Consider the following 14,756-nt stretch of genomic DNA (forward strand, 5'->3'; position numbering starts at 1 on the left):
TGAATCACTGGACAACTGGACAGAGAAGGTTCTCGAAGGTGATCTAGGAAGAGTTGAGCTTCTGGAAGCCCAGATAGACTGGTTGAGAACACAGGCCTTGGTGATGGGCAAACCCAGCTGAGGCTGAAACCATGGGCACGTTCCTTCAGTCACCTCCCTCCAGCTCAGCTTCCTCTCCAGTTTGGGGTGGTAGCTGCTCAGCAGGGGGCTGGAATTTGGACGAAGGACAGCCTGACCCATGCTAGAGCTCCCTGGCTGGCGGGAGGACTGGAGGCAGGTGGCCAGGACCCCAGAGATATTCCTCTGCCTATTGTCTTCAAGACCTTCCAAGGCCCGGCTCACTGGCTCACACCTGTAATCCCAGCACTTTGGGAGTCTGAGGCAGGTGGATCACTTGAGGTCAGAAGTTTGAGACCAGTCTGGCCGACATGTGAAACCCCCCGTCTCTACGAAAAATATAAAAAGTAGCTGGGCGTGATGGTTCGTGCCTGTAGTTCCGGTTGCTTGGGAGGCTGAGACCCAAGTGAGGATCACTTGAACCTGGAAGGTGGAGGTTGCAGTGAGCCGAGATGGCACCACTGCACTCCAGCCTGGGTGACAGAGGGAGACTTTGTCTCCAGAAAAAAAAAAAAGACCCTTCAAGGTCCCAGGCAGTGAAGCAGTTAGGATTGCTGGCCCCTGGCTGGGTGCCGGGGGATACCTGCCGGCATCGACTGCTTCCTAAAGGTCAATTCACTGCTTAAAGCATGGGCCGAGCTTATCTCCCCTACCCTAACTCCAGTTCCCTGGGGCTTGGCCCCCTGTTGATCACCCAGGGCTCTGTAGGGAGCCTTTCTAATGGGGAGAACCCTAGTCATGGAGTCTCCCCTACTGTCCTACTGGGGGTGTAGTGGGGTTGAGGAAGGACTTGGAGGCTGAGGCAGAGCCCTGGGGGAGTGCTGCTGGGAGGCATGGGGGGGCGGGGGGTCAAGGCAGAGTGGGCCTTCTGAGCTGGCGGTCCAGGGAAGCCCTTCTCTGGCACTATGATTCCTGCCTAAAGTCAGCAGTGGCCATGCCCCCCAGCTCCTGCTGTTTATGTTGAATGCTGCAATTCCTTGCCAAGGTCATACAAGGTCATGCAGACTCAAGGGGATGTACCCGTCCTGATCTCTGGGGGCGAAGTCCTGGCTCTGCTGCTTCCTGGCAAAGGGACCTCAGGTGATCCCAGACAAATAAGCGGACCCGTCGGAACCTCAATTCCTCAGTGGGAAAACTCCCTGTGGGGTTTTTGTGAAGCTGAGGGGCGGCAAGCACTTCAGTTTTCCCAACAATCCCATTTCACAGATGAGAAAATTGAGGCTCAGACAGGGGAAGCAGTTTGCCCAAGGATGCACAGTGCCCTGTGGGTCTGCATTTGAACCCAGGCAGTCTGGTCTGACTTTAGCACCTGTGGCCCTGAACTCCTGCTGGTACCATGATGCATCGCCTGTGTCTCCAGGTTTGGGCTTTCCGCATCTGCCCCATAGCCCCGACTGCCATCATGGGGGCAGGCCCAGGCAGCCAGGCAGGATCAGACCAAGGATACCTTTCTTCTCCACCCATGCCAAACCCTGAACCCCTTCCTGCCCCATACTGTTTGCCAAAACTTTATCTCAGAAAATTGCTTTCTTTGACTCCAGGCCCGGTGTTTCTGGGTAACCGGTGTCTCCCACTGTTGCCTCCTCTCTCTCTCTCTCTCTCTCTCTCTCTCTCTGTCTCTTTTTGAGATGGAGTCTTGCTCCCAGGCTGGAGTGCAGTGGTGCAAACTTGGCTCACTGCAACCTTCGCCTCCCAGGTTGAAGCCATTCTCCTGCCTCAGCCTCCTGAGTAGCTGGAACTATAGTCTGTCGCCAGGCTGGAGTGCAGTTGTGCCACCACACCCAGCTAACTTTTTGTATTTTTAGTAGAGACGGGGTTTCACTATGTTGACCAGGATGGTCTTGATCTCTTGACCTCATGATCCACCCGCCTCGGCCTCCCAAAGTGCTGGGATTACAGGCGTGAGCCACCGCGCCCGGCCTGTCTCCTCTCTTTTTATCTGAGGCCTGCTTGCAGACAGGTCTCTGGCTCCCATTTGGGCTTGTGGGGGGAGAGTGCTAACCAGCCTGGGGGTGGAGGCTTCTAGTCTGCCCAGGAATCCGGCCGCAGGATTCTGAGCCGCAGACCTGAGGGTCAGACCCTTGCCTTGCCACTTCCTGATCTCTTCGTTCCTCAGTTTCCACATTTGGAGCCAGGGCAGAGTTGTGCCGTCCTCCCTCCATGCAGTCCTAAGAGCGGCTGCGCCAAAGCACAGAGGCCGCCCTGGGCGCAGATTTGTGCTTACGGTGGACTCTTGGTATTTGGCAGTTGCTGTTTTTGAAAAGCGGCTTCCTCAAGTCTGGTCAGGCAGAAACAATTCACAGAAACCTTTTTGGGCTTCCTTCCCACTTCCCTGGGAATAGATTCCAGTTCCTTTACTCATCTGACCTGTACTGATACCCCTTTCCAGTCTGTTCGTTTGTTCGTTCATTCCTTCCTTCCTTCCTTCATTCCACAAGCCAGTATTGAGCACATTTGAGGGCCCTACTCCAAACCCTTTGCCAAAACTTTCTCTTGGAAAATTACATTCTTTGATGCCAGGCCTGGCCTTTCCAGGTATATGGCATCCCCGGGGATCCAGTAGCTTCATGCCTTTATGACTGTGTCCCCCCAATGGCTCTGTGTGGCAGGGGCTGGTACTATGATGCGTACTTTTTGGATGAGGTGCCTGAGGCAGGGAGTGCAGGAGGAGCCGTCCTGTGCTCATGCTGGCAGGGAGCGAAGGTGGCCTTGGTGGTGGCTTGATGTTCTTATTCGCTTACCTTAGAGAGAACATTTATTTGGTTCCAACTTGAAACGATTCTGTACTTTTCAGAAAAGACATTTTGTTTGTTTCATGGCTCAGTAGAGTGAGAATGTGGGTGTGGCTTGAGGCTCAGCTGCTTTTTGTGGCCTCTTCCAACTTTTGGTTCATGGCTCTGTTCATGTCTTGCCAGCGAAGGAGCCCGGACTGACCACGGAGAGGGGCTGCGGGGACGGGCCGATGGGGCGGGTGGTCCATTCTTCTGCTGAGAGCTGCCCCTTTACAGCTCCCTGCAACACAGGCGGGCAGTTGAGTGCCTGGGGAAGCCGGGGCCTTCCCTGACATCGTGTCCCCAGGGATTGAGAGATGGGAAAGAGTATGTCTTGGACGTTGGTCTGGGAGCGACAACCTGCCTGCCCACTCCCAGGACTGTGGGGAAAAGCCAACCCTCAAGTGTCACGGGGTGTTGTTGGGGCTTTTCCCAGCAGCAGCAGCGGTGGTGGGCAGCACGTGGGTGCCAGGAAGGGATGGGGCCAGTATCCCCTGCCTGGGTGGCGGGTGCAGAGCCCCTGACTGGAACTGCTTAAGGGAGCATTTTCTTGCCCAGAGCAGGCCGATGCCCTGGACATGGCACTTGAGGAGGGGAGGGCTGGAAGGGAGGCCCCCAGTGAATGTCTGTGCACCTCCTGGACACTGTCCCTGAGCTAAAAGCCTGCTTTTCTGTTTTCTCTTGCAGTTACTGAGAAGGAGGTCCAGCAGTGGTGAGTAGCTGCTTTTTCTCACACCGTGTGGAGGATGGGGGTGTCGGCTTTGTGCTGATGGGGACAGCAGTCAGCTGCCCAGGACTGGGGCACGTGGAGGGGCCCCTGAGCATGGGGTCTGGGCAGGCTTTGTTCAGTTCCCTTGGCCTTGTAGGACTGACGGGGTTGCGGTGGCACTGGGCTGTGGTGGCGTTGAGTGTTTGCTGGTGGTCTTTGTTTCAGTAGCATCTTTAAGGACCAACAAGCCCTGAAGGGTTGATTCCAAGCCCTGCTCACCAAAGAGAAGGGTTTGGATAAGACAGTCCTTCTGTGACCTTGAGAGGTCCTTTCCCCTCACTGGGGCTCCATCGCTCCTTCTATAAAACAATCGATTCTCTTGGAGCAGGGATGGCAAATGGGATTGCTCTTGGATGCCAGCTCTAATTGATCTGTCGTAGCTGCCTGGAGGGCCGTGATAAGAAGGATTCCGAGGCCATACATCATGGAGCAAATGGAAAAGTGGCAGTGAGGGATCGGTGGGGCCTGTAACGGATGAGCGGATGAGCGGCGCCTGGGCTGGGCGGCGGGAGGAGGGTGGCTGTCCGTCACTGTGGAACGTGGAGTAGACGGGAGGCTCGCCCTGTAAGGTGACTGAGCTGCAGGGGCAGTGCGTAGGGACATGAGCTTGGAGACCTTCCAGGCACCCCCAGGAGTCTCCAGGGCCACCTTCTATACCTACCTGCCTCAAGTCCAGGCTGCAGATGGGCTCTGCTGGCCCGCCTGGCTCTGCTGAGCCCTTGCTGAGCGGTGCCCTAACCTGGGCCCAGCTTCCACACTCACTTTCCACTTTTCCCTGTGTGAGTGCCTCAGAAATGCCCTCCTTCTAGGTCTTCAGCCTGTGATTCTCCTTTCCTGGAATGCCCACCTTCCTTCCTGCACCATCTGAACCCTGCCCCTCCCAAGGCTCAGCTCAAGTTGCCTCCTCCATGAAGCCTCCGTAGATGCCCCATCCATACATGTTCTCCCCACCTTTGCACATGCCAGCCATAGGGGTCTTTGTCGAACAAAACCCGACCATGCCAGACATCTGCTAAAACCGTCTCTGGACCTCAGGGCGAAGTCCTCACCCTTGGCGTGGTTATGTGCTTACGAGGCCTGGTTCAGTCTGGCCCTGCTGACCCCGCAGGATGGCGTCCTCTGTCCTTTGGCCTTTGCCCTCTGGTCAGCCTGAACTGCTGCTGGTTGCTAGAACTGACCTTTGTCTCGGGGCTTCCTGATTTTTGCCCAGGCCGCTCTCCCTGCCTGCTGGGCTGTTACCTCCTTGCCCCTCCTCCACCCCTCCCCCACTGAAACCCCTCAAGCCCCTGTCTGGCTTGGGGCCTCCTCTGACCTCCCACGACCCTGCACCTCCCTGTGACAGCCGATGACATACCGGGCAGCAGATAAGCATCGCATCCCTCTCTGCCTCTCGCAAGGGCTCTGAAGGCTGGCCAGCTTGGCCTTGTCCGTGGCTGTGTCTCCAGGGCCTGGCCATGGTGGGTGGTCGGCACCCAACGGTATCGTCCCTGGTGCTTCAAATTCATGCTGCCATTGATTTCTTCTGCTTTTTTTCTTTCTTTTCTGTTTTTTTTTTTTTTTTGAGACAGAGTCTTGCTTTGTCTCCAGGTGCCAGGCTGGAGTATAGTGGTGTGATCTCGGCTCACTGCAAGCTCCACCTCCTGGGTTCAAGCAATTCTCCTGTCTCAGCCTCCCAAGTAGCTGGGACTACAGATGCGTGCCACCACACCAGGCTAATTTTTGTATTTTAGTAGAGACGCGGTTTCGCCATGTTGGCCAGGATGGTCTTGATCTCTTGACCTCGTGATCCGCCTGCCTTGGCCTTCCAAAGTGCTGGGATTACAGGTGTGAGCCACTGCGCCCGGCTGCCTCTTTCTGTTTTGTTTTGAGTCAGAGTCTCTTGCTCTGTCACTCAGGCTGGATGGCAGTGGCTTGATCTCGGCTTGCCACAACTTCCACCTCCCGGATTTAAGTGATTCTCCTGCCTTAGCCTCGAGAGTAGCTGGGATTACCGGTGTGTGCCACCAGGCCCGGGTAACTTGTGTTTTTAGTAGAGACGGGGTTTCACCATGTTAGCCAGGCTGGTCTTGAACTCCTGACCTCAAGTGATCTGCCCGCCTCAGCCTCCCAAAGTGCTGGGATTACAGGAGTGAGCGACTGCACCTGGCCTGCAATTGACTTCTGAAAACAGTACTGAGGGTTGACAGAGCTCATAATTCCACATGGCAGATGAGGAAACTGAGACTCAGAGAAGGTCAGTTGGGAGGTGGCAGGGCTGAGATGAACCATAGGCATCCAGACTCCAGAAGCTGAGCTCTTGCCTGCAGGGTAAGTGTGTGTGTGTGTGTGTGTGTGTGTGTATACATTTTTTTTTTCTTGAGATAGAGTCTCTCTGATCTGTTGCCCAGGCTGCAGTGCAGTATTGCCATCTCAGCTCACTTGCAGCCTCAACCTCCTAGGCTCAAGTGGTCCTCCTGCCTCAGCCTCCCAAGTAGCTGGGACTACAGACACCCACCAAGACACCCGGCTAAGTTTTCTATTTTTTTGTAGGGACAAGGTTTTGCCATGTTGGTCAGGCTGGTTTCAAACTCCTGGGCTCAAGCGATTCTCTTGCCTTGGCCTCCCAAAGTTCTGGGATTACAGGTGTAAGCCACCATGCCCGGCTTCTATTGTGAGTATTTGAATGCAGGACGAGTGAGTAGGCAGCAAGCAGTCTTCCTGAGACACTGAGAAAGCCCAGTATCTCCCAAGGAGGTCCAGGGCAGGGGAGGGCAGTGGTTAGAGTTACTGGGTGGCCGGTAAGGGACAGATGTGAGCAGTTGTCCCCCTTTCCCATTGCCCTGGCCCTGATTGTGGCTGCTCATGATCAAGGCATCTCCCCTGGGGTCTCAGGGGACTGGGAGCTGAGGAGGGGACACTGGGACCTGTCTGGTTGGGCCTCATCCAGGGCAGGAAACAGGACAAGGTGTATCTCTGAGAGATGGGGACACTTTCCAAGCACTGCTGTCAGCCAGGCAGGCTCCCAGGCACAGTCTTGTTCATTTCCTTCTCACAATGACCCAGAACAGACAACCCCATCATGGCATCTTGGCATATGGTGGATGGAGACACTGAGACCTGCCTGAGCGCCCCCTACTGGTGTCCCCCCTCCCCACACCTGGGCCTTCTGGAGCCACAGGTGACAGAGTGGTTGGGATCATGGGCTTCAGAACCGGGCAGGCTGAACTTGAATCCTTTAATTTTTTAATTAAAATTAAAAAAATAGTTTTTCAAGACAGAGTGTCACTCTGTCGCTCAGGCTGGAGTGTCGTGGTGCAATCCCAGCTCACTACAACCTCTGCCTCCCAGGTTCAAGTGAATCTCCCACCTCAGCCTCCCAAGTTGCTGGGATTACAGGCACCCGCCACTATGCCCGGCTAATACTTTTGTGTTTTTTTAGTAGAGACGGGGTTTTACCATGTTGGTGAGGCTGGCCTCGAACTCCAAGTGATCTGCTCTGCTCAGCCTCCCAAAGTGGTGAGATGACATATACTTAAATTATTATTAATATTATTTTTTCAGAGACAGGGTGTTGCCTTGTCGCCCAGGCTGGAGTGTGCTGGTGCTATCAAAGCTCACTGCAGCCTCGACCTCCTGGGCTCCAGGGATCCTCTTGACTCAGCCTCCTGAAGAGCTGGGACTACAGGCATTTACCACCATGGCTGGCTAATTATTTAAAAAAATTTTTTGTAGAGATGGGGCCTTACTATATTGCCCGAGCTGGTGTTGAGCTTCTGGCCTCAAGGAATCCTCCTGCCTCAGCCTCCTGAGTAGCTGAGACCACAGGTGCGAGCCACAGAGCCCAGCTCTGGGCTCCAATCCTGAATTGCCCACTTCCTGGCTGAGTGACCTTAGGCAAACGACTAGACTTCTTAGGACCTCAGTTTCCCCCTCTGGAAAGGGAGGGTGATAATAGTGAAACGTTCTAGGAGTAGTGTGAAGAATAAATGTGCCAATTCACATAAGACATTTGGAACAGAGCCTCAGAAACCTGCTCTCTGCTGGCATCAAAACCTTAGTAATCACAGTCCTGATGTCATCAGTGCAAACCGCCGAGCAGCCCTGAGATTGAGGACTTCTCCGCATTAGGCGGGTGAGGAAACTGAGGCCTGGGGAGTGAGTGACTTTGATTGCTCATCAAGCATCAGTAGAGTGTGCTGTCCCACCCTGGAACACACTGCGAACTGGACAAAACCCCAGGCCCCGACATACACATGAATACAAAGTGGAGTCACTGCGGGCTGAGAAATATGTCATGGGGAAACGCAGATTTGAACGAGAAGGCGTGGGGGTGTCGTGAGGATGCAGAGGTCAGGTGCGGCTGACATTTGAGCTGCAACCTAGGCAATAAGGACTCTGGTGGAACCTGGATCTTATCCAGCCAGGCATAGAAAACAGCAAGGACCAGGGCTGGGAGTGGGGCCTGGCAAGTTTGAGGAGTGGCAGGGAGCCAAGGAAGCTGGCCTGAGGGGACGGTGTGGAGGCCCCCGCAGCAAAACTGGCACTCTTGATTGTGTGACACCCTGTCCTCACTCCTCACTGTGGGGGCACTTCCCCTAAAGAGCTTATAAAGAAAAAATCAGCCTGCTTTAGGCATGCACCTGTAGTCCCAGCTACTCAGGAGACCGAGGTGGGAGATTGGCTTGAGCCCAGGTGGTTGAGGCTGCCGTGAGCTATGATTGCTCCACCTCAGGCAATAGAGTGAGACCTTGTCTCTTAAAAAAAAAAAAAAAAAGGCCAGGCATGGTTGCCCACACGTGTAATCCCACCACTTTGGGAGGCCAAGGCAGGAAGCTCACTTGAGCCCAGGAGTTTGAAACCAGCTTGGGCACATAAGGTGACCTTGTCTCTACGAAATAAGAAAAAAATGCTGGGCATGCTGGCACATGCCTGTGGTCCTAGCTACTTGGCTGAGGTGGGAAGATCTCTTGGGCCCCAGAGGTCAAGGCTGCAGTGAGCCATGATCGGGCCACTGTAGTCCAGCTTGAGTGACAGAGTGACACCCTGTCTCAAAAAAAAAAAAGAAAAGAAAATAGGTGGCATTTTGAGAAAAGTTCTCTCTGTCTCAAGTAAATATCCCGTGTTCGCTTTGGCAGTACCTTCAAGGCTGGGAGACAGCTGAACCAATCCTTCCTGTGGCTCTCCTGGGTCAGCCCTCCACCCACCTCACTGATGTATTCTGGAATGGTCCCATCCCCTCCAGGCAACGCTAGACCAGGGACGGTTAGACAGTGACACTCTGCCCTCCTGTGCGCATGGCAGACATCAATAACGGATCACAGAGTATGTTGCTCTGTGCTCTGGGAGCCAGCGGAACTGCTGTTACCACACAAAATAAACCACTTTGCTATTCCTTGATTGTCCTAAGCCTCATTGGTTAACCCGGGACTGAAACACAAACCTGCCTACTCACAGGCTAGATCTGCCGGGCCCACTGTCCCCTCTGTTCTTTGCACAGAAGGCAAATGAGATAAGCATCTGCATCCCAAACACCCTGGCCCATTTTCAGAGGGCGTTTTCTCACCATGGCCCCTGCTTGTTCTTTTTTTCCTCTTCTTTTTTGAGATAGAGTCTTGCTCTGTTGCCCAGGCTGGAGTGCAGTGGCACAATCTCAGCTCATTGCAATCTCTGCCTCCTGGATTCCAGTGATTCTCTTGCCTCAGCCTCCTGAGTAGTTCAGATTACAGGCACGCACCACTATGCCCAGCTAATTTTTGTATTTTTAGTACAGATGGGGTTTCATCATGTTGGCCAGGCTGGTCTCGAACTCCTGGCCTGAGGGGATCCGCCTGCCTCAGCCTCCCAAAGTGCTGGGATTATAGGTGTCAGTCACCGTGCCTGGCCCTGTTCTTGTTCTCAACAACTCTCAGATGCCCGACAGCCAATGACTCTGCCCATGCCTGCTCCTCTCTTGGGAAAACTCGGGATTCCTGAGCCCAGGCTGTCAGGGAGGGCAGTGGAGGGCCCAGCCATCCTGGGTGGGAGCGGCAGCGGGAGGGAGGGACATTCAGGAAGCAGTGGGCCCCGGTGGATGTAGTTTTCCTCTCCTGCCTGAGAAGCGCCGGGGCAGTTTCAGCTGCGGAAGCGGCTTTGATGCCTCCCGTGTCTCTTCATCACACACATGGAACTCCCCTCTCCTCCACACACTCATTATGAGCCCTCTCCTTCCCTTGCTCATGTCCAGCTCCTCTGCCTGGCCAGCCTACCTTCCCCAGACAGCAGATCCTGCATCTCATCCCTGCCCTTGCACACAGCGGTCTGAGCCCCCTGGTTTGCAGTGGTGCCACCGCCTCAGCCTTGCTGGGCTGCTGCCTGCGTATGCTGGCTCTGCTGTGCTGGCTCCACACAGCCTCTGCTAGAGCTCTGGAAAATGGAACCAGCCCTTTGTGACTTCCCACTGCACTTAGCATAAAGCCTTAGTGCCTTGCCTGGCCCACAGGGCTCCCTGAGCTCTCTGACTTCACTGTTTCCCCTGGGGCACTGTGCATTGCCACACTTGCTGTCCCTCACCCATGCAGAGCTCATCCTGCCTCAGAGCCTCCGTCCCTTCTGTTCCCTTTGCTGTTCCTGCCGCCTCCAGTTTTGGCATGGCTGGTTCGGTCTCAGTAGCCACACCTCTGCCCCCCACAGTCAGCTGCTCAGAGAGGAGGTCCGTCTGCCCTGCACAGTCCAGGGTCATCTGGGTTTGTGCTGACATTTAGCAGCTGACATACAGGGTCTAAAGTGATTCTGTGATTTGTTCTGGGCCACAAAATCAGTAGAAGTAGAGCCTGGACTAGAACTCACGCTCCAGTGCTGGTCGGGTCCCAAGTCCCCAAGGCTCCCAGTCCCCCAGGAGAGCACAGGCCAGGGCACAGCAATGGGAGGCCCGGGCCAGGCCGGCTGGGCATACTCACCCTGCACCAGGCTCCGAACTGAGCATCCCATGGCGCCAGCTCCCAGTTCTGAGCTGCTGATGCAGTTGCCCATGTTTGGCAGAGGGAGGAAGCTGGAGGCAGAGCAGCATCGGTGTCCACTGCCAGCTTCAGGGTCTGCAGGAGCCCGGCGCCTCCCATGCCCCCATCCCTCGTTCTCTTGATTATCTTCATTCCTGTTCCTTGAGTCCAATTCACCATCATAGGAGATCAGGAACCACAATGAGGGCTGCTTAAGAGGTGGCACGTCCCAGGCCCAGAGAGGTGATTGTGAGCTCTGTAATCACCTGGAAAGTGATGAGGATGTCATCCTGAGTGGAGATAGCAGGGTAACACACCGTCATCGGGCGGCAGTCTGTGATGGGAAAATGTAGGCAGAGAAGAAAGATGGGATGGCTGCAGGCTGAGCCTGCGCGTGGGTGTGAGGTGTGGGGGTCCTCTGGTGGATTATGTGTCCTATTTTCCAAATTTTCTGCAACTTTTTTTTTTTGAGACGGAGTTTCACCCTTGTTACCCAGGCTGGAGTGCAATGGTGTGATCTCGGCTCACCGCAACCTCCACCTCCTGGGTTCAGGCAATTCTCCTGCCTCGGCCTCCTGAGTAGCTGGGATTACAGGCACGTGCCACCACGCCCAGCTAATTTTTTGTTTTTTGTATTTTTAGTAGAGACGGGGTTTCATCATGTTGACCAGGATGGTCTAGATCTCTTGACCTTGTGATCCACCCGCCTTGGCCTCCCAAAGTGCTGGGATTACAGGCAACTTTTTTTTTTTTGAGACAGTCTTGCTCTGTCGCTCAGGCTGGAGTGCAGTGGTGTGATCTCGGGTCACTGCAACCTCTGCCTCCTGGATTCAAGCAATTATTCTGCCTCAACCTCCTAAGTACCTGGGATTACAGGTGTGCACCACCATGCCCAGCTAATTTTTTTTTTTTTTTTTTTGTATTTGTAGTAGAGATAGGGTTTTACCATGTTGGCCAGGCTGGTCTTGAACTCCTGACCTCAAGAAATCTGTCCACCTCGGCCTCCCAAAGTTCTGGGATTACAGGCGTGAGCAACCACCACCGGCTCTGCAATGGCTTTTATTACTTTTATAATAACCAAACATCCCAGCAATATGATAGCAAAAGTAGTGGGTGGAAGCCGGAGGGATGCTATATCACATCCACAGGGCCAGCTGCTGATTCTGGGCTGCCCCATGCAGAGTGAGTATGGAGACGGCCTCTCAGTGACACACTCAGGGCTTTCCTGCAGGCAGGCACTGTGCTGATAATGGTGCTGGGTCGAGAATCCGAGGACCAGCCCCATTTTACAGATGAAGAAACTGAGGCTCAGAAGCTTGGAGACCCTGGCCCAGGTCATGCAGCTGTGTGTGTGTGTGTGTGTGTGTGTGTGTGTGTGTGTGTGGAGTCTGGGTCCAGCTCGCTCTGCCTCCGTGGTCCCGAATATTGGGGCTCAGACCTGCCAGCTTCTTGCTTTCTTGCTCTGGGAAACCATAAAACCAGAGGCTATGGGGGGTGGGGAAGAGAACGGAAGAGGAGTCATCTCGTGGCTGTCTGGGACCCTCTTCCAGGTCTCCAGGGAATGCTGGGAGGGGTGTGCCACTGGAGGGAGTTGTTTGAAGAGATAATGGGAGAATGATTTGCTGAGGCTGCTGCTGCTGCGCCCGTTCCTGCTGTGCCTGGCTGATTGCACTTGGGGTTATGCTTCATGATTTATCCGTCCAGCGAGCTCTGTCCCACCTTTTGCATTGCAGAGAGCAGCTGCCCCAATGTCGTCCGCATGGCAGGAGATGCAGGGTGGCCTCTCAGCGGGAGCTGAGAGTAGTGAATTCAGGGAAGTCCTAGAGGACTGGGGCTTTGGGAAACTGAGGCCCGGAAGTCCAGGGGCTTGGTCAGGCCCTCAGAGAACTAGAGGCCAAACTGGAGTTGGACTCATGTGTCCTGGGAGCATTCAGTCATTCGTTCTTTTGTTTACTGATTCATCAGTACGTCTTTACTGAGCACCTAGTCTGTGCCAGGCCAGTGCCAGTTGCTGGGGGGCATCAGGGACTGAGGAAGGTGAGGTGCTTGGAGTCTCCTGGTGGACAAGGGCATTCACCCAGCCTGGTGCTGTGGGGGGAAGAGAAGGTGGGAGTCTTGGGGAGGACCTCCAGCGCTGGAGTGGGAAGTGTTTTACAAGTGGCAGTCAGCTTTCAGGATTTTAATGAGATGACAGATTTCTTTTCTCCCCTTCCCTTTAAAGGAGCGTGAGAGTGCCGTTGTTGAATCTAGGGTTTCCTTTCCTCATGTCTACCCTGTCTTGATGAGCTGCTTCCTGCGGCTGGGGATCACAGGCTCGGTTCTTCACAGCTGGGCCTGCCTCTGAGGCCTGGCATCACGGCTCTTCTCCAATCCCCAAAGGGGTCTCTGGCCCCCAAAGAGTTAAGACCCCTGTTCATGAACAAGGTTGTGTGAGGTGTGGCTTCTGTATAAACATCTTGGGCTGAATTACTGGGTGGGAGGGGCAGTGAGGGATCTTGGTGCCCATGTACTAGGAGACTGGGTATTAGTCTGGGTATTAGAAGGACTTCCTGTGTTACTGGATGGCAAGTAAAAAAAAAAAAAAAAAAAAGGAAGGACTCCCTGGCCAGGCATGGTGGCTCATGTGTGTCATCCCAGCACTTCGGGAGGCCGAGGCAGGTAAATCGCGAGGTTAGGAGTTTGGGGCCAGCCTGGCCAACATGGTGAAACCCCATCTCTACTAAAAATATAAAACTTAGCTGGGCATGGTGGTGTGCATCTGTAGTCCCAGGTACTCAGGAGGCCGAGGCAGGAGAATGGCTTAAACCCGGGAAGCAGAGGTTGTAGTGAGCTGAGATCTCCCCGCTGCATTGCAGCCTGGGCCATGGAGTGAGACCCAGTCTTGAAGAAAAAAAAGGAGGGGAAGGACTTCCTGTGGGGCTAGAGTGGGGGCTTGGGAGGGTATGGTGGAATCTTCTTCCTGGCACAGTTTGTGGGACAAGGTAACGGGGTGTGGGCTGTGCCCGGCAGCTGGCTCTGGTGTTGGGGGAAGTCGTAGGCCAGGGCTTGGGGCGTGGCCAGTGCTCAGAACTTCCTGTGGTGTAAACAGTCTCAGCTCATTTGTCCAGGCACACTCAGGGCCTGGAAGGAAGGTGTGAGGTTGGCTCCCACCTCACAGATGAGGAAACTGAGGCTCCAAGGAGAATTGTCACCTGCCCTGGGTCACACACAGGTCAAGACTGGGGCAGGATCATGCCAGACCTGAAGGCTGAGCCCTTCTTATTCAATTTCTTAAACTTAAAAATACATATATATATATATAAAACCCCTTTTTCTTTTTCTTTTCTTTTTTTTTTTTTTTTGAGGTAGGGTCTGGCTTTGTTGTCCAGGCTGGAGTGTAGTGGTATGATCATAGCTCACTGCAACCTCGAACTTTTGGGCTCAAGGGTTCCTCCTCCCTCAGCCGCCCAAGCAGCTAGGAGGACAAGCACAACTCACTGAGCCCAGCTCCACTAATTTTTTTTTGTTTATTTTTTTGTAGAGAGATGGGGTCTTGCTATGTTGCCCAGACTGGTCTCGAACTCTTGGGCTCAAGTGATCCTCCTGCCTCGGCCTCCCAAAGTGCTGGGATTCTAGGCATGAGCCACCTGCCTGGCCTCCTGTTTCATATTACAGAGTTCCTGCATGCTCAGTGCTACCAGTGAAGATGATCATGGAGATTCACAATTGCAATGATAATAACCACAGGGACCCCTCTGCCACTCCTTTCTCCTGCACACATGAAGGACTTGTCTGAAGTGGGGGCCTGCATGGTGGACCCCCAGAGCCATCCATGCTCTGGAACCTGGAGATGCTGGGGCTGGACCCCGAGATCCTGCCCTGAACCCCTGACCATGCTGAGCACCTTGAGTCACCCATCTGCAGGGAGATTTGGGATAAGGGGTTACTCCTGGCGCCATCTCTACTCCCTCCCCTGGCCTGGCCTGAGCCAGCAAGGATGCTGGGACTCCTGTCCCTTCCACTGTGGGTCTGGAATCAAGCAGAAGATGTGGAGGAAAACAGGCCCACGGAGGACTTTTGGCTTCCACCGGGCTGTCAGAGAGGTGCGCAGGGCCAGGAGAGCTGATCCCTCTCTCCCCTTCCCGGTACCAAACACAGAGGTGGCTC

At 54.4% G+C, this 14,756-nt stretch overlaps 1 protein-coding gene across 2 annotated transcripts in view; it reads left to right on the forward strand.

Annotated features, from left to right (window-relative positions):
* Positions 1-14,756, forward strand: part of NCS1 (neuronal calcium sensor 1) — a 66,221-nt gene that overhangs the window by 24,988 nt on the left and 26,477 nt on the right. Inside the window, exons 1-2 of one of the 2 annotated variants that reach the window (XM_035260386.3) lie at positions 3,011-3,215; positions 3,576-3,600. In XM_035260386.3, the coding sequence (XP_035116277.1) occupies positions 3,206-3,215; positions 3,576-3,600 (35 nt within the window). In that variant the 5' untranslated portion in view covers positions 3,011-3,205. Of the gene's footprint in view, positions 1-3,010; positions 3,216-3,575; positions 3,601-14,756 lie in introns of those variants that run through there. The other variant, XM_035260372.3, reaches the window with a different exon arrangement.

Source organism: Callithrix jacchus, chromosome 1 (genome assembly GCF_049354715.1).
Source record: "Callithrix jacchus isolate 240 chromosome 1, calJac240_pri, whole genome shotgun sequence".
NCBI lineage: Eukaryota > Metazoa > Chordata > Mammalia > Primates > Cebidae > Callithrix > Callithrix jacchus.